Source organism: Berkeleyomyces rouxiae (genome assembly GCF_048999995.1).
Source record: "Berkeleyomyces rouxiae strain 22BRR77 chromosome Unknown BrBRR77_ptg000002l, whole genome shotgun sequence".
Classification (NCBI taxonomy): domain Eukaryota; kingdom Fungi; phylum Ascomycota; class Sordariomycetes; order Microascales; family Ceratocystidaceae; genus Berkeleyomyces; species Berkeleyomyces rouxiae.
In genome coordinates this window covers 2,318,043-2,340,396 of record NW_027396492.1, presented here as the reverse complement: position 1 = coordinate 2,340,396, position 22,354 = coordinate 2,318,043, and the positions used below count along the sequence as shown (strand labels likewise).

At 50.3% G+C, this 22,354-nt stretch overlaps 6 protein-coding genes across 6 annotated transcripts; 4 read left to right on the top strand and 2 right to left on the bottom strand.

Moving 5' to 3' along the window:
- Positions 1-1,045: 1,045 nt before the first annotated feature.
- Positions 1,046-3,695, bottom strand: BROUX77_002189 (uncharacterized protein; the record flags this gene model as incomplete). The annotated part of the gene is made up of 5 exons (XM_073746702.1): positions 1,046-1,146; positions 1,303-2,708; positions 2,763-2,814; positions 2,895-2,925; positions 3,129-3,695. The coding sequence occupies 5 exons, from the start codon at positions 3,693-3,695 to the stop codon at positions 1,046-1,048; spliced, it is 2,157 nt and encodes a 718-aa protein (XP_073607271.1).
- A 1,351-nt stretch (positions 3,696-5,046) lies between these two features.
- Positions 5,047-5,874, top strand: BROUX77_002188 (uncharacterized protein; the record flags this gene model as incomplete). The annotated part of the gene is made up of 1 exon (XM_073746701.1): positions 5,047-5,874. The coding sequence occupies one exon, from the start codon at positions 5,047-5,049 to the stop codon at positions 5,872-5,874; it is 828 nt and encodes a 275-aa protein (XP_073607270.1).
- A 7,190-nt stretch (positions 5,875-13,064) lies between these two features.
- BROUX77_002187 (uncharacterized protein) lies at positions 13,065-14,255 on the top strand (the record flags this gene model as incomplete). The annotated part of the gene is made up of 1 exon (XM_073746699.1): positions 13,065-14,255. The coding sequence occupies one exon, from the start codon at positions 13,065-13,067 to the stop codon at positions 14,253-14,255; it is 1,191 nt and encodes a 396-aa protein (XP_073607269.1).
- A 1,102-nt stretch (positions 14,256-15,357) lies between these two features.
- On the top strand, positions 15,358-16,434 carry BROUX77_002186 (uncharacterized protein; the record flags this gene model as incomplete). The annotated part of the gene is made up of 2 exons (XM_073746698.1): positions 15,358-15,418; positions 15,503-16,434. 2 exons carry the CDS (start codon positions 15,358-15,360, stop codon positions 16,432-16,434), a joined length of 993 nt encoding a protein of 330 aa, XP_073607268.1.
- BROUX77_002185 (uncharacterized protein) lies at positions 16,409-17,794 on the bottom strand (the record flags this gene model as incomplete). Its single annotated transcript, XM_073746697.1, has 5 exons — positions 16,409-16,549; positions 16,687-16,922; positions 17,025-17,074; positions 17,178-17,257; positions 17,336-17,794. The coding sequence occupies 5 exons, from the start codon at positions 17,792-17,794 to the stop codon at positions 16,409-16,411; spliced, it is 966 nt and encodes a 321-aa protein (XP_073607267.1).
- A 2,900-nt stretch (positions 17,795-20,694) lies between these two features.
- On the top strand, positions 20,695-21,942 carry BROUX77_002184 (uncharacterized protein; the record flags this gene model as incomplete). Its single annotated transcript, XM_073746696.1, has 1 exon — positions 20,695-21,942. One exon carries the CDS (start codon positions 20,695-20,697, stop codon positions 21,940-21,942), a length of 1,248 nt encoding a protein of 415 aa, XP_073607266.1.
- Positions 21,943-22,354: the final 412 nt, after the last annotated feature.

Sequence of the window (22,354 nt, the reverse complement as noted above, 5' to 3'; positions counted from 1 at the left end):
AAAGACAGTCGCGTGATGGTTCAAAGCGGAGAGTCACGGAACAGCTCGAGACAGGATGAAGAAGGAGGGAAAAGACACCCAGCGGCAGCAGGAAAAGGAAAGAGGGACAGAGCACAGGCACACACCACACCGAGGAAAGCAGGTGCCCGGAAGACAAGGAAGGAGCCGTCCATAAAATGGCAGTTGCTTGTACTTGTACCTGCGATTAAATGCCACGCCCTGTTGGGATTTGATTCCATTCCTGTATTTTCTTCAAAACGTCACTAGGAGTCGGGTCACAGTCTCTGATGTTTTTTTTTTTGCTTCTCCCTCCGCATCACCACATCACAATCCAGCCGAGTCAATCTCACTTGTCTGAGCAACCCCTCACGATTCAACCTTTTTGCCGCATTTCAGTCGCGCGATCCGTTCGTCGATGCCATCGATCATGGAGATGGCGATGGAGCCCCTGATCTTACTGAGCTCTTCCCCAGCTTTCAACCCGCCCACCAGCTAGTTTTGGCCAGTCAGCCAAACTCCTGGCCCTGGCCCTGGCCCTGGCCCTGGCCCTGGCCCTGACAAGAATGACTTCAACTTTAGCGTCGCGCTCTATTTGCCTGCGCCCCAATCCAGGTCCAAACTCTAAATCGCATCCATGATCGACAAGAGGCAAAGCCACACCCGCGTTCAGCACAAAGACGTGCTGTGCTGCTCAACTACCTCACCACCACTTGAAATCACCACAGGCCTACCCATGTACTGCCCCCAAATACCAAACAATGGATGGCTACAGACTAGGCCCCTGTCATATTGCGCAAACAACAATAAAGGGCCACCCAGCACTGACCTGTGAACCAAAATGACGGAGTTTTGCTGTTGAAATACTGCAGCCTACAAGGAATCCCCGCTTCTCTTGGTCAAGTATCAATGGGGCGTTTCCTCTACATGATCCTCTGTCCATGTATTAAATATATTCTGCATCGGCCAATACGGCCAGCAATTGTGCTACGATGCACAAATGTGTAGAGTAGATAACTATCCTCGGAGCCACATGCATACCATTACCTTACTTGAGATCTTGAAGATATTCTTTCAGCACGCTGGCTCGGGTGCGTGCCAGCTCCGATCCCCTGTCTCCCATTTGCTGCATAATTTCAACCATCCGAGCTACACAATAGGGACAAGCAAAGTCAGCAAATCCGTGTCGGCGTTTTACTTTTCCCCGAGCCCTGGACAATCGGCCTCGGGCTTTCCAAGGTTCCCGGCGGACGACCTGCAGTGAACAAAAAAACAAAACACCAGCAGTCAGTCAGTGGCACTTACATAAATCTTGCTTCGCCCGGTCATAAATCGTCTCATCAATGCTGTCCGTGTCGTCAGCATGCTTCTTCAATACTGCGCTGATACAGAGCGCCTCCAAAAATGCCCGGTGATTAAACGCCCACCACATGCGCGCCTCCGACTCAAACAACTCGAATAGCAGGAAAAATGACGTCATTGCGTCATGTGCTGCTCCCAGTGTCCCGCGGACATTGACAGGAACCTCGTCGCTCATGGATGCATTGACCAGCATCAGGTTGTGAAAGAAGTTGCTCGTCAGCCACAGGGTCTGTCGCACAGCTCGCCCCTCGGTCGCCACTCGAGCACTCAACGCCGCCTTGTCCCAGCATCTAAATAAGTCAGGAAACCCACGATAGACACTCTTGAACTCATTGATCAGCTTTGCCTTGTGACGCACCGTCGTGCAGATGGGGAGGTCTAGAGAGCGTGGAGAACATATAGACTCCTGAACGAGGTTCGCCAAGGTCCACGAGCACTTGATGTATAGAGTGTCCGTTGGGTCGCTATTCGCAATTGATGAGTCGTCTTCAATGAGGGAGTCAACTGCTACATCCGTGTGGGTAGCTGTTGGTGGTAGAGACAGCAATATCGTCAGGAACGTGTCCTGTAACAACACCGCCTGCCATAGTTTGCGGCGCTGCTGCTTCTCCAGCAGCGTCGCATGGGGTGTGACAATGTTGGGGTCTCGGTGAAGCCCCATGGCATAGGACTGCCGCATCAAAATACCAGCAAACGCCCAACCATCAGACACGTGGTTGTCGTTGATCAAAAAGTATGTGACAAGCACCATGGCCTGGATTGATGTCACCGACGCTGTACTAAGATATGAGTACACCCGTAAAGACTGGTGACTAGCTGAAGCATAAAACTCGGCCATGTTCTTTTTTTCTTCGCATGGGTAATCTTCAACAAACTGGGCGCCCATAGCTATCATAACAAAAAGGAGCGCGACAAATGAAGCATCCGCATGTGGCCGCTCTATATCCGACATGCGCCAAAAGTGTTCGTAGTCTGCATAAAATGTTTGTCGGTGAATCATGGGATATACCGGATCCACACATTCAAAATATCGAGCCATAAGAGAGTCAGTCTGCGCTTTTGACGGGATCACGGAAATGACCTCTGGAAGACCGCCTTCACAAGTCCAGTAGTTGGCAAACGGGTGTTGAGCGCCAACCCCAAACACATTACTCCCGGATGGGACCGAAAAGGGCATGTTAGACATGAGTCCAGTAGATAGTGCTACTGCTCCTTGCGAAGTAGACGATATCGACCCAAGAATGCCATGATCAGCCATGTTGGGCGCAATTGAGTGTTTGTTGTGACTTGGCCGTTTAGAGGACGGTCGTGTCATGCGTGGACCATTGGAAGAATTTCGATGCGACTCTCTAAAATCAATGACATCAGCGCATGTTCAATTCTTAGCTCAAGATGAAACCCACTCTAATATTTGCGCAACGCGGTCATATGCACAAAGCGAACTTCGCCTCACGCCTATTTCTCCATTGTTAGCTATCTACCCAATAGTCGGCTGGAAAATGGTTGATTGGGCCAGTATATAGTTAAGGACCTACAGGCAAAACATGTTGGACGCCCACGGTCGCACTAATCAGAGAAAAATGTCAGTTTTTTGGCTTGTTGAAATATGTATCCTAAGATGAGATGTGGACATGGTCGCGTAGAACAATATGCTTAGATTCCACAAACACATATGATCGGAATTATAAAATCCCGCCAGTCTCGAGAGTCTTCATACTCGAGTAGAGTAGAGACTTTGAGGGCCATGGATCTTGCCAGTAGTAGCTCACCTTGGTCTTTCGTTCCACACACTCAAAACATGATAATGTGGGTTTATTTCGCCGTTGTTTATTCTGCTTCTTCCGTTCCTGGCGAGAGACTGTTCCATTCACAACTGCCGTCGGCATTCCATCTCCATATGGACTACTAGCACTACTAGAAGTATCACGAGTCTCATCGTGAGAAGCAGTCTGGCTAGTAAGGTCATGTTTCGGGACAGAAGTCGTTGGCGGTGTTGTTATTGGCCTCATACTGATTGACAGGGGCAGGGCGTTGGCCGGTATAGTAGTTTGGCTGGAGGGGGCCGAGGTAAACCCCAACGGCGGGGGCTCTAGGATAGATGTAGGAAGAGAAGGTAGAGAAGCTGGAGGGAAATAGGGGTGGCCTGGAACCACAGGCTTTGTGGAATATGTCGCGCCATGTGGATACATTGCCGGTGGAAAGGGCTGGAAAGATGGGTATGGCACAGGGCAATCAGTGTGGGGAGATGCTCCAGGTGATGATGACGGTGGTCCCACGGCGTTGCTTGAAGCCAAGGCCGGACTCAAGCCGGGTCCGTGCTGGAACGGACGGTTCATAGTTGGTGTGGGTTCAACTCGGGCTTTCGAGTGCTGTGAGATCTGGTCAACCGGACCGGAACAGCGGCGCGGCGAGTGAAGGCTGCGCACAGCGCTTGCAACTGCCCCCAATCAAAGTATGCAAAAGACTGTATAGATGGCACAGCGCCATAAGACTCGATCGGCCAGGGGACTTACGTATAGCTGTTTTCTTGATGTGGGTGAGGGAGGGCGGCCGGCATGAGACAGTTTCAACGGTAAGTTTTGGGGCGCCAAGTCGGCTACAGCACAAGAGATCGGGAATAGACGTCGTCTAGGTGCAAAAGTCGGCACTGGGCCTTGGTTTTTGAATTTGCGGGCGAGTTGGCAGGTCTTGGCGTTGTCGGCCAGGGGGGCGCAAAGAAAGAAAAGACCGAAAGAAGCGAGGCAGCAAAACGAGTCAAAGCAGTGAAGTCGGCAAAGCGCCACGCCACAGACAGAATGCGAGTTTTTGTGGCGGCGTGATGGCGCTGCAGTGTCGTGATTGCACAAAGCAAGGCTGTGATGATGCGAAGCGACTCGGTGGTAAGAAATGATGCGAAGCTCAACGACACAACAAAAGAGGAACAGGAAAGGTTACAAGTCGATAACTATTAGACGCCAGTTAATTAACGTTGAGTAAGCAGATAACTAGCCAATGCCCACCCTAGCGCAAAGGAGGAAAGAGCTTGTTCGGCAGGTCTTCTCCTAATGCAGTTGCCTCTACTGCAATTATCGGCTTAAAATAAAAATACGAGTAACTCGCTATTTTTTCTCTCTCAGAAGTTGTACATACAGCGGCTTAGGTGTTGGTGAGGCAGCCAAACCAGCCAGCAATTGCCGTCGTAGGCGCGGCTATTCAAGGTAAGCGTGACCTAATGACTCTGACTTGAGTTAACCATCGCATATTTCTAGCCAACTGTTGCATTTCAAATTCAGGCAATTGTCAACTCCCAGGCAGGCGTTTAGCCGGATATGCTCCGACGGTATGTAGTCTCCGCGATTCATACACTCCGAATCAAACTACGGGGAGTGATCCACGAATATCCACATGTAGGCAATGAAACTGAATATGATGCTTGACGCTAGTAAGATGATAATTGCCCGGCTTCAACCTGCTCAAAACTTATCTTGAGTTGTAGGACAATAGGACAATATGTAGTTATCTATTTCTCCATTTCCTTCACAATAACCCTGCGGAACCTCCCATACTAGGGTTTGTCGTTTTGTGTTACTAACGAGGCAGTTATCATGCCACATTTTGCCCAACTTTCACAAGACAACACATCGCACACAATAAAACCCGTCTTCCACCTACGCAGCAATCCTCAAATTCAAACAACCTCGTTTTCAAATGACGACCTCCTCACTCAATTTCGTGGTTCCATGGCGTGCCACTTTCAACTCGCAGGTAACCAAACTTCCGATGCCAGTCTTTACCCTGAGCACAGTCCATACCCCACCGGCTCCCTCTTCTACCAACGATGCATCATCGACTTCTGTCTTGGCCCCTCAGCCTAGAGCACGAACCGTTGTGTTCCGCGGTTTCTGGGGAGACCTGCCACACAACCCACACAATCCCGCCAAATTGAATCCAAGACAGTGGGAGAGTGATGTGCTCTGTATCACGACTGACGCCCGAATGGCCAAGGTGGATGAACTAGGAGGCGACTCCAGCGGCGGCGGGGGCCCATTTGAAGCCGTTTTCTGGCTCCCAGAGGCCATGACACAGTGGCGGTTACGAGGCAGGGGATATTTCCTTGGACGGGATGCAGACGATGATACGGGCAAGTCGAATATGGTGCGGGACAAGCTACAGAGGCGCATGCGACATATTAGGGACGATTGCAATGGGGAAGAGCAGCCAGATGTGGCAAACAAACACTGGAGCTGGGCCCGCGAAGTCACGGCACATTTCGGGAACTTGAGTCCCGTGATGCGCGGTAGCTTCCGTAATCCTGCTCCGGGAACACCAGTGAGCGACGGATCTGGGGGAGACGGGCTGGGTCAGGGACAGATTGTGGAAGATGTGAATGACCCAGTGGCACGAGGAAACTTTCGTGTGGTGGCTCTAGTGCCCGATGAGGTAGACTATGTCGACTTATCCGATTCTTCAAAGGCAAAGAGATGGGTGTACACAGCCGAGGGATGTGAGTGGGAGACTCGGGAGCTTTGGCCTTAGAGCATGCAAGTTCTTTGCTATGTGCGTGAGACCAAACTGGATCTGAGGCTCGTGCATCACACCTGTTGTTGTTTGGAAACAATTTGCAAGGTGCCGCGTATAGTTAACATCTTTGGATATCAACTCATGCCCCTTTGCGGTCTATTTTGCGAGCATCTCAAAACATTCACGTAGCACTACCAAACTTGGTCAGTATGATCAATTCAAATGCCGCTGGAACTGTAGTCAGATAGTTATGTACAACCCTCAAAAACAAACACGTTTCTGGTTACGTTTGGCTCGCCATGTATGCATTGGAGAAGTGATGGCATCACAGATATTATTGTTAGTGAGATAGTTACGCTCTTTGCTAGAATAGTGCGGATTAGGGCTCACTATCATATGTAACTACTTTTATCAAACACAATCAACTAGTTAGCAGTTCTTCAAGAAGCAGTTCTTCAAGAAACAGGACTTGGGACTAGAACTGCAAGGAACTTTTGGGAATACGCCAAGCGTGGTTACATTGTGTATGCTTGTGCTTACAAGTCTATCTTCACCACGGGGAAAGAGGCGGCAGAGAAGTAGCCGGGCCGAACAGCCAGCACAGCCAGGCGCAGCTTTTGATATAACTATAGCCTGTCTTGCATTTCCATAGGCGGCCTGATATTCTGGATGCTGATCTGAATCAATGATTTCTTTCCTGGCTGTGTGTTTTAATGACTCCACAACCTAACTGCTGTCCGATACTGAGACCTTCCCCCTAAAACTTAGACTACAAGCGTGTACAAGCACGAGTAGACTTGGTTACTTTGAAAAATAGCAAATCGAATAGAAACAAAAGGGCAATAGTGGACCTTCTTCTTCTATTCCTGTGGCTTAGAGCCTTGGAGAGTATTCTTAACCTTGAATGTGTCTTGTTCCCTTCCCTTGCCGTGCTAAGCTGAGGTAACTAGTCACTTATGCTCCTGTATACAAGTACTATTACTAGTAGTGCTAGTCAGTCGTTGCAAGGACCTAATGCCCTATGCCTAAGGACCATTTGTCTTGTGCTAAGTATCCCTCGCAAGCCGACAGGTCAATAAAGACTCCCGTCATCATCCAAAGACAAGTGCTATAGCTCTAGGTCAAGGTCAAGGCTTGCCATCCTTTTTTGGGTGGCAACATGTGGCCTCACTGTCACTCCTGTCTAGAAATCCTATTTCATGTGATAAGAAGTCAACGTTTGTGACTGACATGACGATTTGTACACAAGCTAAGCATTTGTATCGAGTATAGAATGAACTAGAACCAGCGAGAGTCTCTTCTCTCTCGAACAGCCTTGGCCTTTAACTGCCATCTCCGCTCAACTCCTACTCTGGCGATTAGACTTCTTTTTCCAATATGGCGGTCACATTCATCCACTCCTCCGCTCTTCTGGTGCTTCGCCTTTCGGGGCATCCTCGCAACCTCGTCTGGATCTTGATGTGCTCTGCAAGTGGCTGGGATAAGGCCCAGGTCCGCTTCCAGACAAGGCTGCCACCACCAACCAATTAGAGCCCAGGTCAGGCATAATAAGCAGCAAAAGGAGAACAGGGGAGTGAAGGAGGAGTCAAGGTTCCGCGAGGGTGCCATGTTCGGGCGACTTTTGGGCCAGCGGCCCGTTCTTGCCTAGCGTCGATGTCCTTGACGAAATATACTTGCACGTGTGTTTCTATGAAGTCTCAGTAACGCATAAGGAGAACCATCCATGTCATAACCAGGCGCCCATGATCCAACACACATCACGCTATGCACCAGGAGCTATTCACGTATGCACAATGTACTTGTGCGTGTGTGCATAGACATGCAGGACATGCAGGACATGGATTACAGCCCTCCAGCCTGGCAAGCTTCTCGTCCCAATTCGTCCAATGCTCCGTCTCTTGTTTCTTTGTTTTGCTTCTCCATAGTGAGCTGCTCACTTTTTATGCCACAGATCAATACAACCCCATGCGCCCATACGCACGTATTGGTCTCATAGACATGTTACGGTATCTTCTGGTCCGTTGCCTGTCTGCACACCGACTTGTCCGGCAGAAGGACCCGGAGATAGAGATGGCCGAAAGACTTCATAAAGCAGACAGCTGGTTTCACCTGTTAAAAAAAAAAAGGCCGAGGTATAATTCAGCCCTGAAAATGAGGCCAAGACATTCTTTCGTGAAGTGTATCCTATAACCCAGGGTTATGTCCATGATAACCCTTATTTGGGGCTTGGACGGATTGGGTGCGTTTTGATTCATCTTGTCTGCGGATGACTTCATCGCTTGTGCGAGTATTTGTACAACTTGAGTGTGGCCTGAAGAATAGTAGTGAAAGTACACGATGGAAGACAGGATAAACTTCAGATAGCGATCAGCTCGTTGCGATCTTTTTGGACGTAAATATGTTCACTTGCCCACAACTACTAGTTATCGATAAAACAAACCTTAAGTTGCGCAGGAAATTTTCTACTTTTCTCGCTAGAATCAAAGGAACAGCGTTGCTACGTGATGGCAAGCATGTCCCTGGTTTATGCCCTGTATACCCTATTTTCAACAACCCTATGCACAGTCAAGTCATCGTTGAAATTTGGGCTCTAGGCAAGCCAACGAAGGCTGCCAACAACGGTAAAGTGCTCTTGAAGATATATCTGATACTAGTGTGACGAGTACAGCACGCAAACAGAGTCACGGAGCTTAAAATAGTGCCAAAAGGTGACGTCGCTGTTACATGAAAGTTTTTCGATTTGCATTTCGTCACTATCGCGATCTTTGGCGGGGCTGAGATATCTCCTTTAAACCACCTCGCTTTTCGTCTTTCGCTTAACAGCTAGGGCTCCCTATTCCTTCTGTATTTGTTCAAGTAGCTGTGCTGTATTCCTCTAGGATCTGTCTTGACTTGAAGTGCCAGAATGCTCTTGTTGAATCGAATGGTCGATCTTTGTCTCCTTCGTCTCGTCATCCGCTCTAAGACGACGTCTGTCAAACATGGCCTGTCATAGCCCCAGGATAACAAGTACTAGGCTAGTGCGGAAAGACTTTGTGTTGTTTTCCGTAACTAACTAGTTACAAATATTGTACATATGTATGCACATCGGTCCAACGCGCACGCTCCTTATGTTGTCTGATGACTAGTTACAGGTTCTGGTGGTTAGTAGTTTGGCTAGAGTGCTCGCCCTGGAGCCATCTATAGTTACTTGTGCAAGCACAAATGTATGTATCGAGAGCAGGCTTGAGATGAGAATCATGTCTGCCTCAGTTTTGGACAGGATACCCCCTTTTCCCTTTTCACAGAACTAGCTAGGCGTTATTGTCAGGAGGTTTATGTGCTCTTTTACGGCCACATGAATGGAAGTAGAGGGGCAAAGCAAACATGGGAGAAGATCAAGTTCCAGGGTGTGGGTGTGCTGTTGTTGCTGGTGCTCTTTTTTTTTTTTTTGTCTGGCAGCAATCTTTTCTGATAATCCCTCGGCATTTTTTTTGAGGTCTGTCTACAAACATAGTGTCTTTGATACGTCTCATCCTAATTCATCCGCCAGCAACACAACGCAACACATACATAGTTAGTATACCATATAATAACTATACATAATGGTAACCATGGAACACACCAGGGAAGAAAGCGGGAGAATCGGCGACCACGCACGGCACACACAAAGAAAGTGCTGGCGGGAAAACAAGAGGAGATAAATTTCCCAAGAAGACGAGGCACCACTCTCGTTGCAATGGGCTGGCCAGGCAAATGATCCTATGTTCCTCGGGGTACTCATCTATGGCCTTCTTTATGCCTCTGCTTTGCACAAAGCCGGAGTTGAGACCAAGTCCCGGCGCTGCTCATGAGGCATCTATGGATAGAAAAAAACTGACTGACTGCCAAGAACAACAAGCCAGTGTGAAGGGGCAGCCAGTGCAAAGATGAGACGAGACAGAGAGAGGAGACGAGTAAGCACTGCCAGACAGATGTGCTGGGCCGTTGGAGTTGACGCGCCCATGAATAAACTGGGCCGATTGATGCCTCCTGCAAATGACAGATAGCCCCCTTGGAACTCAACGCCCAGCCTTAGACAAAGTGCAAGTTTAGGCTTTGGACTCTGAGATTCAGCAGTTGATTCGCCTGGGTGAGACAGGCCACCCGCTGACTGACTGAGAGACTGACTCCCTGATCAGGAGCCGCTCTGGAGCGCAACGGCCGAAACCGTGAGCATCAGTTGAGTTGGGGTTAGCCACATGTAACTTGTATTGAAGTAACCATTACTCGGGCACGATTTTCTTTTATTGTTGACTGCATCTGCCTGTAGGGGTCGAGACTCTCAGCCAAGAAGCAATGCCCAGAAGAAGAAATTTTCTGCCTTCTTGGCTGAAGCATGCCGACAAGCATCATCTTTGCGGTTGGAGACCATTCATTGTACGGTTCGCCGAGTGGGAGGCAAAAAAAGAGCGCGGCTCTTCGTTGTTAAGCCTGACCTACACAAATAAAGACAGAGAGACATAAATGTTATGTGGAGTTGGAGGCATGGGCCGAGTCTCATTGTATCTTTCATCTGGATGGAGTAAAAAGGCAAAGGGAAGGATGTAGGATGCAGGAATCCATCCGCCAGGAAGAAGCAGAAAAGGCGACTTAGCGCGAGGAGAAGCAAGGAAAGAGATAAAAACAGAGCAAGAGCGGCCTGGACTTTCATTTGAGCAACTTGGGCAGCGCAAATGGCAATTGCGCAGACCAGACCAGACGGTAATTGCCATTGCCGTTGCAACAGCAGCGGAAACTGAAACTGCAACAGCAGCTTCGGGAAATAGCAACTACTTGGGCTTGCTCGCCGTGCCTTTCCCAGAAGCAAGAGCTGGGAGACCAAGGGAGGTACGGGATGCCCTGCCTCAGGCATGGAGGGGTGGATGGACATGTGGACATAGATATCCGACTACATACATATGTACGCACATCCATGTAGACATGTTATTTTGTAGTTGCGGCACATGCAAAGATGGGCCGGACCAAGACCAGAGAGACAATGTGAGTGTACGAGAGCTCATTACATACCTTCCTTCATACATCGGTGAGACGATACGAAATCTGAGGCTTCCATTCAACTGAGCGAGAAGACAGGAAGAAGAAAGGTTCGTGCTTCTTCTCGTGTCTTGTCTAGCATGCTCTGTATGTATGTACATAGTATGTGTACACATGGACATGGCTCTTTTGTCTGGGCTGTAGTCTTGAGCCTATAGGACAGGGCATCCATTGTCTTGTGGTTCATACGCGCTGCCTCGGGCACTACCTTGTCCGGGGGTTGATAGCACCCGTGGCGGAACTGCGTACACATGCACCACACGTTGTATTTGCTCAGGACTGGTGAGATTGATTGACTCTTTGCGTGTGTGCCGTATGTTCACAGGAAGTACCAGTAACTAGCTACTACAAGATGAAAGACGCATAGCATATAGCCGGATGACTGAGGGCAACGTGAAGGAAAGACACAGATGTACAGTACATAACTAGAGGCTTGTTGAACTCTTGAAACCACTAGACATTGCGGGAAGATTGGAATATCTTCCTTGTCCTATGTGAGCCTTGAAGTCGTTGAATGGGTGGTGTGGTAGTAAGTGCGTTCTCTGTAGTTGGTGTTGGGAGGTCTCAAGTTTGGCTGCAACTCTTGCCTGGGTTGTATTATGTTGCATCATGCAAAGTAACTCTTTCGTGGAGCAGCTCGGTGTCGGCTTTTTTTGCGTCCGATGGGAGGAGTGCATAAAAAACTGTGCTGGACATGTACTAGGTACAAGTAGTGTGTAGACAAGAAGACACATCCAGGCACACACAGCAGAAGTGCCATTACTAGTTACTAGCATAAGGACTGCTGCTCGTATGTACCACCACCCTTCCGGCTCCATGCTCCGTGCTCCACGCACTGCTTGTGGTTCTTGTCTTGAGAATGAATGTTGAATGCAAGTAAGTACATATGTATGTATGTACATGAGCTTTTGATTACAGCTCGGGGCAAGGACTCAGTGGAAAGAAAAGCACTGGTTGGCTTTACCATGGCCATGATATCATCGTGGGTTTTCGTGCCTCATTCAGGCTCCGCCGCCAGACCGCACTCATTCCGGCTGCTGATCATCGGCTGTTTTCAAGGCACATGCTCTGAAAATCTGTGCTTCTAGGCTCTTGTTATTGATATGACCCACGATCCATGGCCCGTTGGAAGTTGGGTTGTTGGTTGTTATAGCGCCGAGCGGGAAAGCTTGGCAAGTGTGTAGGCACATACACACGCACAACTGCTTGTACTTGTACGTGTCGAGGCCTGGCTTCCCGAGCACTGGGGCTATTGGCTGACAGATGCCAACAGTAGCGAGGAAGAGCACTAAGCAGACGGAGTCGGCAGCGTCATGGCTGCTATGTGATGGAGCTAGGCGTCTGCAGCGCCCGCTAGCTACGGCGACATTGATGGCACTTCAGCACTACTGCCCACTGGAGGCTCGCTAGCGGGCCAGCGTCTCCCAGGCGCCCCCCCAGGGCCCTCTCAGCGCCCCCCAGTACCCAGCACTAGCTAACCCTCTGACTGCGGCTAAATCTCAGCACTCGGCCTAGCTTGTCACCCCGGAATTAGGCCTCTGCTCACGCATTTTTATCTTGTGTTTTATTGCCTTTTATCGCTCGGCTCGTACAAGCACCATGTCCTTGCTTTCTGCGTCGTTTGATTGGGCATTTTATCCTTTTTTGCTCCTCTTCCCTGGCTGGCCGTTGATGCGCTTTTCACTGTGTGGCTTCTTCGCCCCTGGTCGCTCCCACTGTACAATAATCCCCCCCGTTTTATCCCCATTTTATAGCGCTGTAGTCTCCACTATCTCACTTGTCTCGGCTTGCTGGCCCTTGGTTAAATCAATGTCCCCGCTTCGTCCACATATCTTGCTTTTCCTCTGGTCTTCTGTTTTCCTCTTAGATTCTTCGTGCTCTCCTTGGCCTTTGACCTCATCCATTCCACGCATTTCTCTTCTTCCACCAAAACCCGTCACTGGCAGCCTCACCTTCGTCGCAGGCCACGTCTGCTCATGGGCTCGTTTTTCAGGACTGGCTTTTAGGTTTTTTTTCCTTTTTATTTTTATTTTCCCCCTCTTTTCTTATTTCTTCATTGTCCCTTTGTTCTCATATCCGCCCACCATCGAGACGAATCTCCTGCGGCTCACTCCAAGTCGGCACCCCCAGCCAACCATCCGAACGCCATCATGGACGCCCTCAAAAATATCATTACCAATGCGCCCGAGTGGAAGACCAAACTGTCGGCTCTCAACGAGCAAATAGAGAAGCGCCAGGCCGAGCTCATCGCCCTCAACAACTGCGACTCAACGCCCTCATCTCCATCTTTACCCTCATTACCGCCCAAGCCCCCTAAACGCAAGAGCTCAACCGAGTCGCTCCGCCCACAAGACGAGATCGAAGAGGCTGTCAAGAACAACAATGCTGCCAACGACAAGGAGGACGAGGAGGAAGCAGCCCTATTGCGTAACAACCAGTACCGCATGTCATCGGCTGCCATGGCCCGGTCTCCAGAGCAGGCCATCCGCGTTGCCCACGCCCATGCTCGTGCCCAGGTCCGCATGAAGCAGCGATCCGCTTCCAACAGCTCCATCGACTTGGAGGAGAAACTTCATAAGCAACGCACCCGGAATATGATCATTGTGTATTACGACAGTTTTGTTCAGAGCTTTTTCGAGGAGCTTGTCAAGTTCGTGTCCGCCAGCCGCAACCTAATTCGCAAGGCCCGCATGGCCGCAAAGGTTGCTCACATTAAGCGTGTTGCCGAGATGGAATCACAGAGTCTTGACGCTCCCAACGATCTGCTCTCAGACGGGCCTGACGCCCTTAACGCCTCTCTAGCCTCTCTGGCCCCCCGCATGCCGCCCATGTTAAGAGCCGGCCCCCGCCCATCATCACGCTTTGGCGCCTATGGTGTAGGCATCAGTAAGCCCACCGATGCATATGACCGCCTCGACAAGGCCCTGGAGTTTGTACAAAGCCAGAGCGAAAAGGGCGCCCATTTGTTCCTGCGCGATGGAAAGTGCACCGAAGAGGTCAACAGCATATCCCGTCGCATGATCGAGGCCAAAGAACTGGCTGAAAAGGAAATGCAGCGTATCCTTACCGAAGAGCCAGAACTGGCCAAGGAGTCTGGCGAGGTCAACAAGATCCGTATGCACCGTCCTACCCTCATGCGTCGCGAGGTGATTTCCAGCAAGCCCTTCTCTCCCATGGTCAACCGCAGGCCATTCCCTATGAGAGAAGAGCGGAAGCCCGTTGTGAGAGAGGAACGCAAGCCCATTGCAACCATGGCCGACTTGGCGGCACATGCGGCAGCAATGGACTCCCAAAAGGCCTCGCAATCACCGTCTAGCAACGCCGTCAAGATCGATTTATAACATTGCCCCGTGGATTCTTGACACATCGACCAACTCACCCTGCTTGGATTTGCTTTTCTTATTTGTTCAGATCCGCTCCCTCACATACTGCAAGTATAACAAACTGCTTGTACTGTGCTTGGTAACCGACTCATACCGTCGGCATAAAAGACCTTGAACGACTTGACGACATCTTTTTTCTTTCTTCCTCTTTGCACACTACTATTTTCCTTTGTCTCCTTCATCTTCTCATTGCCACTTATCCTACGCCGCCAATATTGCGCGCGGATCAGTCTACTGTTGCTTGTTTGATATATTTTTTCTTGGGTCTCTTTTTTATTTTCTTTTTCTTGGTTTCTATCTCTCGTTTCAAGCTATCTTTGAGTTAGCTGCCATGTGTCGGATCTCATTTGCATCGCGATTTGCATACTTTTTTTTATCTTCTCGCTGGATATACTGTCGTGTACTACATACTGGTCTTCCTTTTATTTTTGTCGTTTTACTACTATTGGAGTCTGTTATCAGATCTTTTTTTCCTGTTGTTTTCTTTTTCTTCGCTCTACTATCCTGGGGATTTTATATAGCCTTCTTTGAAAACGTTCCAGTCGCATATCTCGGGACAAGACGCCCGAAGATTTCAATACGGCTTCCCATTGCGCTCAAAAGTTTCCTGGCACTTGATTTCGATTCAAAGTTGCCGCTTTTTGCATCTAGACGCCTGGGAGTTTGCCGGGACATAGGTCCTTTCCCCTCGAAAAAAAATTAATATAGTGTCTGACTTGACCAAAACCTGTATCCCTCAACCTCATCAAGATCACGTGAATCACATCTCAGTTTCAACTAGTTAGTTATAGTAACTACCGCATGAATGTATCCGGAAATAGCACCTGGGAGTTTGATATTTGCTGCTAGAATTTTGGCAGCCTTCGCTACGGAGTCCAAGAAGTTGCCGTTGCGGGGTATTGCCCGTTTCGCGCATCTGCGGGCTGCCGTTCTGCCCCACACCGCCTTGGGGTCATTTTTTCCGCGAGTCCACGCGACAGATTTGTGAATTCCACGGATATTGTCTTCGCCCTCACCACTCACCACTTATCAGTCAACATCTCTTTGCCACGACGACACAATGAGTGCCCAAGTTGAGGCTCTGGTTCCGCGCTTCAAGCTTACCAGGACTCTGAATCAAGGTACGCCATTGTCGCCAAAGTCACGAATTCCACGCGTCTCTTGACTCACGCCCCCATGTTCGTTTCCGCCTCCTCCCACTACAGACCAAAGCGGCCGCCGCATCTCGCTGCTTGGCACTATTGACGACAAGCCGGCCCTTCTGCAGCTTGAGCGCTTGCCGTTCCCTGCCAGCGAGACCTTCCTTGCCAGCGTGCCGACGACGCTTGCGCGCCTGGTGAATCTACAGCACAACGACATTTATGCCTGGTACTTTGCACTCGCCGGCACGGAGTCGGCGTTGATTGATGCTACTTCCCATGCCGCTGGCTTCCACCCCGATCTTAAGATCAACTTGATCTATCCTTGTACAGAAACCCACATAAAGAAGTACACCAAGCAGGCAGTGCGTTACGTCATGGAGACACCTGAGATCTACGCCAAGCATGTGCGCCCTCTCATGGAGGAGAAGCGGGGCGCAGGCCGCCTGAACTGGGTCTACAACATCATCGACGGCATCAAGGAGGCCGAGGATGTGCTGTATCGCACGCCATTGGGCGATAAAGAGAACCAAGAGGGTTTTCTTCTGCTGCCCGACTTCAACTGGGACCGTACTACGTTGGAATCACTGCACCTCTTGTGCCTGGTTGAGCGGCGTGATATTTGGAGTTTACGCGATCTACGTACAAGCCATATCCCGTGGCTAGAGCATATGCGTGAAGGCCTTATTGCAGCCACTCTGAAGACATTCCCGACCGCGGAGGCGGACCAACTGAAGCTGTACGTTCATTACCAGCCGACATACTACCACTTCCATGTCCACATTGCACACGCAGCTGCAGAGCCAGGATATACACAGGCCATTGGCAAAGCGGTAGATTTCGATAGTATTATTGAAACTCTCAAGGTTATGGCGGTATCAGATGACCAGAAAGATCCCGGTATGGATAGTCTTAGCATAAACTACACTGTGGGTGAAGCTAGCGACTTGTGGGAGCGTGTGTATGCGCCACTTAAGCTTTTGCAAGAGCGTCAATAGTCTCGACGAGAGCATCGACTGAAAAGCCATTGGGACAATTTCCCCATACACCTCCATCGGCAATACAATAGATTTTGTTGTCGACACGGACAGTGCAGCTTTTAGTAACACCGGCCTGTGGAGAAGGAAGGAAAACATGACGCCATGTTAGCAGATGAATGGAAGCAAATCATGCATGGTGCAATCCTGTTTAAGTGCGTATTGGTTGGTGACCAAGGGGGATGGCTGTGTAGGGAAAATGTTGGAACTCACCGCTCGAGTCTCATCGACACTACGGCGCAACATGCTGATGCCGTGAGCGCCATCTTCACGGTTTGTGCACTCGTTCAATGCCTGGAAGTCCATGCCGTACTCCAGGGCGCAGTCTTCAACGAGCGAGCGCTCAGGGATATGGGAGTAGTCACGAGTGATGCACATGGTGAAGCCGAGCGAGATCTTGGGGTCCTGGTACAGTTCAAAGGCACAGAGCTCGATGATGTTGCCGACACCTAGCACATGATGTGGTTAGGTTTTCGTTTTGGCGAATTGAGAAGACGGCTGGCCCCGCTCGGATGCCATGGGGGTTTGGGTGGAAACCGGGTAGTACTCACATTCGGTTGGGCCGTGTTTGCAGAGAACGCCGCCGTCATCTTCCGTCGGTCTACAAAAGTGTTAGAACCATGCCATTAAGAACGGAGTAGTATGTCGGGTCTGGCATGGCCGTCAAGAAAGAAGGGCAGCCGGGGGCGTCAAAAAATACTCACTCGCCAATAAACGATAGCTTAAAGTCGACCTTGTCTCCGGCCTTTACCATGGCTGGCACAACAAGCTCACTCAGACACATCTATCCAAAAACCAAGAAATCAGCCACTACACCAACACAAGCACATCAAGCAGCGCACATGACCGCAGATAGACCTACCTCAGCGTCGGGGCATTTGCTCATGATGTGAATCTCCAGCGGAACGCGCTTCTCGACCGCGTGGACGCCCGACGGCGCCTGTTTTCCGCCGGTCAACGCATCGACGTCCACGGGCTCGGCGAAATGCTGCGCCGGCGCTGCTGCCGGGTCCTGCAGCTGCACCAGCCGCTCCATGGCTCCGAGCGGCCGCCATTGCCACATGCAGTAGACGAGCAGCAGCGCCGCGGCGAGCGCGACAAACGGCCGTTGTCGGCGACGCATGGCGTGCGGGGCGTGTGTGTAAGGGAGGGTTGGGGCGGGGAGGGAAGCCGGTGCGGGCTTCTCCGGGTGCGGGTGTGGGGGCGTGGGTTGCGGCGAGGAGGGGCGGCGGTGTTGTTGGACTTGGTGCGCGGCGGGCGCGAGCGTCTTTTCCGAGAGATGGCGGCTCACAGAATCTGGCGGTGTGCGGGTGGGCGTCATCGTGGGATGTAGTCGCGTCCGGAGAGTCTCTGGGACGATTGTTTATTTGGGGTTTTTTTGGGCTTGCTTGGTGTCGTTCCGATGCTCCGTGCGCTAACGAAGCCTTAGGCAGCCCAGGTTAAATTACTAGGAGGAAAAAGAGGGAAACGTCGACAGATGTAAATATGAACAAAAAAATACCCCAAAAAAAAGGGAGACGAAAAAAAAGTCCCGGGGATCTCACTCGTGCTTTCGGCATGTGAGATTTCAAGCAAATTGCTGCGAAAGCAACAAAAAAAGAACCTGTTCTCTGTCTTGCGAAATCCAGGAATCCAGTAAAAAACAGATTCAGACAAAATCACTCCTCCGGACAGGCTTGAACTGTCAACCTCCTGATCACCTTAGTGCTACTGGCCAAGTAGATACTAACAGTCAGACGCGCTAGCCAATTGCGCCACAGAGGACCTCCTGTTCGCTGAAAGACGGACAGTGTAAGTGTAGTTATAAATGCAAGTCATACAGACCTCGGAGCTCTCCAAGATGTTAAATACAACCTTCCCTCCTACAACCCTCGGGGGGGTACCTTTGAGGTCGGCCTCCCCCCCCCTCGAGCCTATGCTGAGGGTCTCATGAGGACAGCAACACGATCCCAATGCTGCTGCCATTCTCGTCTCTTCAACATGACAACGAGCTGCGAAGCCAGAGTCCGCTTTCTCCCAACTTTGAGGGATTTCCTCGCCGTCGACTCGCCCCCTTTTCACGACACCCTCCTCGCGATCGCCGGCCCTTCATCGCCGCCACACCCAACAACTCATGGATCCATCTTCGCAACTCGGGACTGTCCCTTTGAAGGTTCAGACAGTCCACCCTCGTCCTTTCTTCTTCTTTTGTCTTTCCTTTGTCCTGCTGTGGCACTCGGGGACTGCATCGGGCCTCAGCCATGGTTCGGTGCGGCGGCCACTTCGAAAAGCGGAAGGATACGCCCCTAGCCTCCGGAGGCTCACCTGGTATGGTTTTTCACCCGCTCAACGACTCGGGGTTTTCCATGCCACGCTGGTTGTGATGGTCGACCTTGTGTCTGGCCACGTTTCTCGGTCGAACGAATGTTGGTGGGGATGGTCAACTCCTTGTGGGGGTTAGGGTTTATCTGGGGAAATAGTTTTTTTCTTTTTTTTTCTTTTGTACTTGTGTTTCTTGCTGCTCATAGCGGAGTGTGGACCACTAGTTCTTCGGGGCTTGGGGATGGTGCGCCATCCCGAACACACAGAAACTATCCGGCGTGTCGAGCGGAGGACTTTAAATTTCCGTCCGGTAACCAATCCGGCGTCGTTTGATCTTAGTGATTTTGGTAGACGTTAAATATAGTCAAGTCAAGTCAAGCCTCGGAGTTCTCCGGAAAGATGGACACCCAGACCGAAGCTGGGAAGTTAGGTGGGTTCCGGGTCACAGAAGCATCCCGGGAAACGAGCGAGCGGACCAGCTGGCGAAAGAGCCCACCACAGGGGAAACAGCCCAGCCCAATCCACTGTGGACTTTGGCTGGACTGAAACGATGGCGCAAGCGGGAGTTCCAAGCAGCGACAGATCGATGGTGGAAAAGCACTGGGCGAAATCTGGAAGCACCGGTGGCATGGAAGGCTACGGCCGGAAAGCAGAACCGAGCCAGCGTCGGCAGAGTCCTTGCGGCAAGATCGGGGCATGGAGACTTGGACAAGTACCACGTCCGCTTCGGGCATGACACGCCGTTGGGGTGCGAGAGATGCGGGGCTGAGAAAGACGGTCCACACATTTGGACATGCAAAGGCCTACATAAAAGATACAGCAGGTCATGGGTAGAGCGTCTATTGAAGACGGCACGAGGGGTCAAAAACCTTGGCTGAGAGAGTCGACATAGCGGAACAAAGGACCCCCGGAGGCGATGCCTCACTAACCCGACATAGGTCGAGTCGCTATCTACCACTGCTACCGGCCAGGGCAAACTCAAGGCCTCGCTGTTCTCCAGCAGCTACAACACGATGCTTGCCTTCTCTGGTCTGATACAGGTGCCCGGGGTGTCGTCTGGCTTGAACATGGGCTTCGGGCTGTTCACTGCCGATAACACATCTATCTACCTTACTCAAGAATCCGAATCCCGACCTGCGCGTGCACTCTTGCTAGACTGGCAGTCTTTGGGCTTCGCCGCCGGGAGTCAAAGACCGCGGCTGCGACGATGCCGGTAATTGAAATCAATAGAAATGTCCACAGCTTGATTTGTTGTGCTTGTTTATATGGTTTCCAAACAGGGAATACCGCATCCTGTACCGGCCAGAGGTGCTCTACCCTACCCGCTATGCTTATCAAGCACTTCCATTGTGTGCCAATGGCCAGTAAAAGAGACGGAATCATCGTACTATACCACAGGAGCCCAAACCATCGTCCTCCACTCTGACCACCGACTGCCCTACACAAGTTCTCTCAGCTCAATGTGCATGTATATGCTGCCTGTAGGGAGCAACAATTTCTCGGGCATAGTAACTCTTGGAACCATAGGCCTCCAAATTTCTCTTTTTTCAATTTTGTTTCCCTGGCCCTTGAGAGTTTTGCTATGCCCGGGAAACTGGCCCCCGGTCACGGATCACATGTCGCACCGGCCCTTGGTCCTGTGGCCCGGTGAATATAATCTTTGGCATTTATGGAAACTTTCTGCCAGCTTTTCCGGCATATGGAGTAGCAAAAAAATTCCAATTTAGCTGAGCAGATTCATGCTCGTATTATTTAAGTATATACTTTGGCCTTGGACATATGGAATACATATTAAAGGCCATCGCTTGCCGTTTTTTCCTGTAAACCAAGAGAGCTCAATCTCTGTCTTTGTCCCCCCAACTCCTTTCTACCTACATTCTCTTGGCGCTTTTCCGCTACCCAGCACACTTTCAATCTGATATGGCGCCCTCTTTGTTCTCGCTTTTAGCCACCACCTTGGCTATTAGCCAAGTTTCTCTGGCTTTACCTTCTTTTGATGCTTCTTCTAACCCCCACTCGGGCTTTGATACCCTGTCGGTATCCGACAGCCCTCGGTCTGATGAACAAGCCGATAGCACGGAACAAATGGAAGATGGTCGAGAGGCTCTTGCTAGTGTCTACATAAAATATGGAAAACCTCTACCCGAAGATTTAGAGGTTGCTATGACTCGGCGGAAAAAGCGTGACGAGTTTTTAGCCACTCTGTCGACTACTCACAATCGTGCTTTAATCACAGCCAAAATCGGCATACCCGAGCAACCCCTGAGGCTTGTTCTAGATACCTCTTCGTCTGGTTTATGGTTGCATTCTGAGCACACAGCGAATCCTGATTACCAGACAGCCTACAACCCTGGGGTTTCCCTCACGGCCGAAGAGATGGTAAAAGAATGGTGGGAAATTGAACATCTAGATAGCAGGGTAGCGTCCGGCAAGGTGTACTATGATTTTGTATCAATTGATACCATCGGTACCAAGATTATTTCCCGGAGTCAAGCTCTCCAGATAGCCGATGCTGCCACTGGCTTCCCGGAGATGCCTCACGGTTCTGGCATCCTGGGCTTAGCATTCAGCTCCATCAACAATATCAAGCCCAAGCCCCATCCCAATCTCTTCGACAACATTGCTGAAAGGCTTGCTCGGAAGGTTTTTACAGTTGACATCAAGCAGAGCATTGGCGAGGCCGACTTTGGCTACATTGATCACACTGGCTACTTCGGAGATTTGGGGTACAGTGATGTTTTCAACCAAAACGGCTTCTGGAACTTCACCATCCAGGGTCTTGTTAGCGATTTTGAAGCTCCTACCAGTGGTGTTGAATATGCCATTGCAGATACAGCCACCCCCATGATAATGCTCCCTAGTACATACGTGTCTGCATTTTATGAGCAGGTTGAGGCTGCTCGGTATAGCAAGAAACATGGTGGTTTTATTATGCGCTGTGGCGTTGACATGCCCGATTTCACGTTCAGGGTTGGTGGAGTCCTTATAGCCATTCCTAAGCACCACATGCAGGTCCCGCTCAATGACAACGATAAACTTTGCTTTGGTTCGCTTCAATTTTCGGATGAGCTCGGCGTCAATATCATTGGCATTTCTGCTTTCAAGGCTGCCTTTGTAGTCTTCGACCCAATCAATGCCAAGATTGGCTGGGCGAGAAAATACAGATGAGCATTGGCTAGTAAAGTCTGGCTCGGGCAAACTTGAGAGAGGGTTCATTTTGGGGTTCCTTAGAGTAGAGACAGGTGTTCGGCTAGTTAGTGATATCCCATTTCTAGATAATAATAGAGCGGCCGTATGGAGAATAGTTGGATGTGATGACGATGATATTGGAATCACACTTACATGGACACACATGTGCCTGTGTAACACTAGTGTAACAATGGCCTGTGATCACCCAGTTGGCTTTGAGGGTACATGACCGTCGGAAACAAATGATCCAGGGGGCTTTGGCTAATATCTACAAAAGGTATACGAAGAAGTAGAAAAAACGCCTTTGTTGATATGAACTCCTAGGATGGAACAAAAAGAAAACAAAAAACTTATATGTCGAGACAATGCATGACCCTTTCCTCCACCCCTG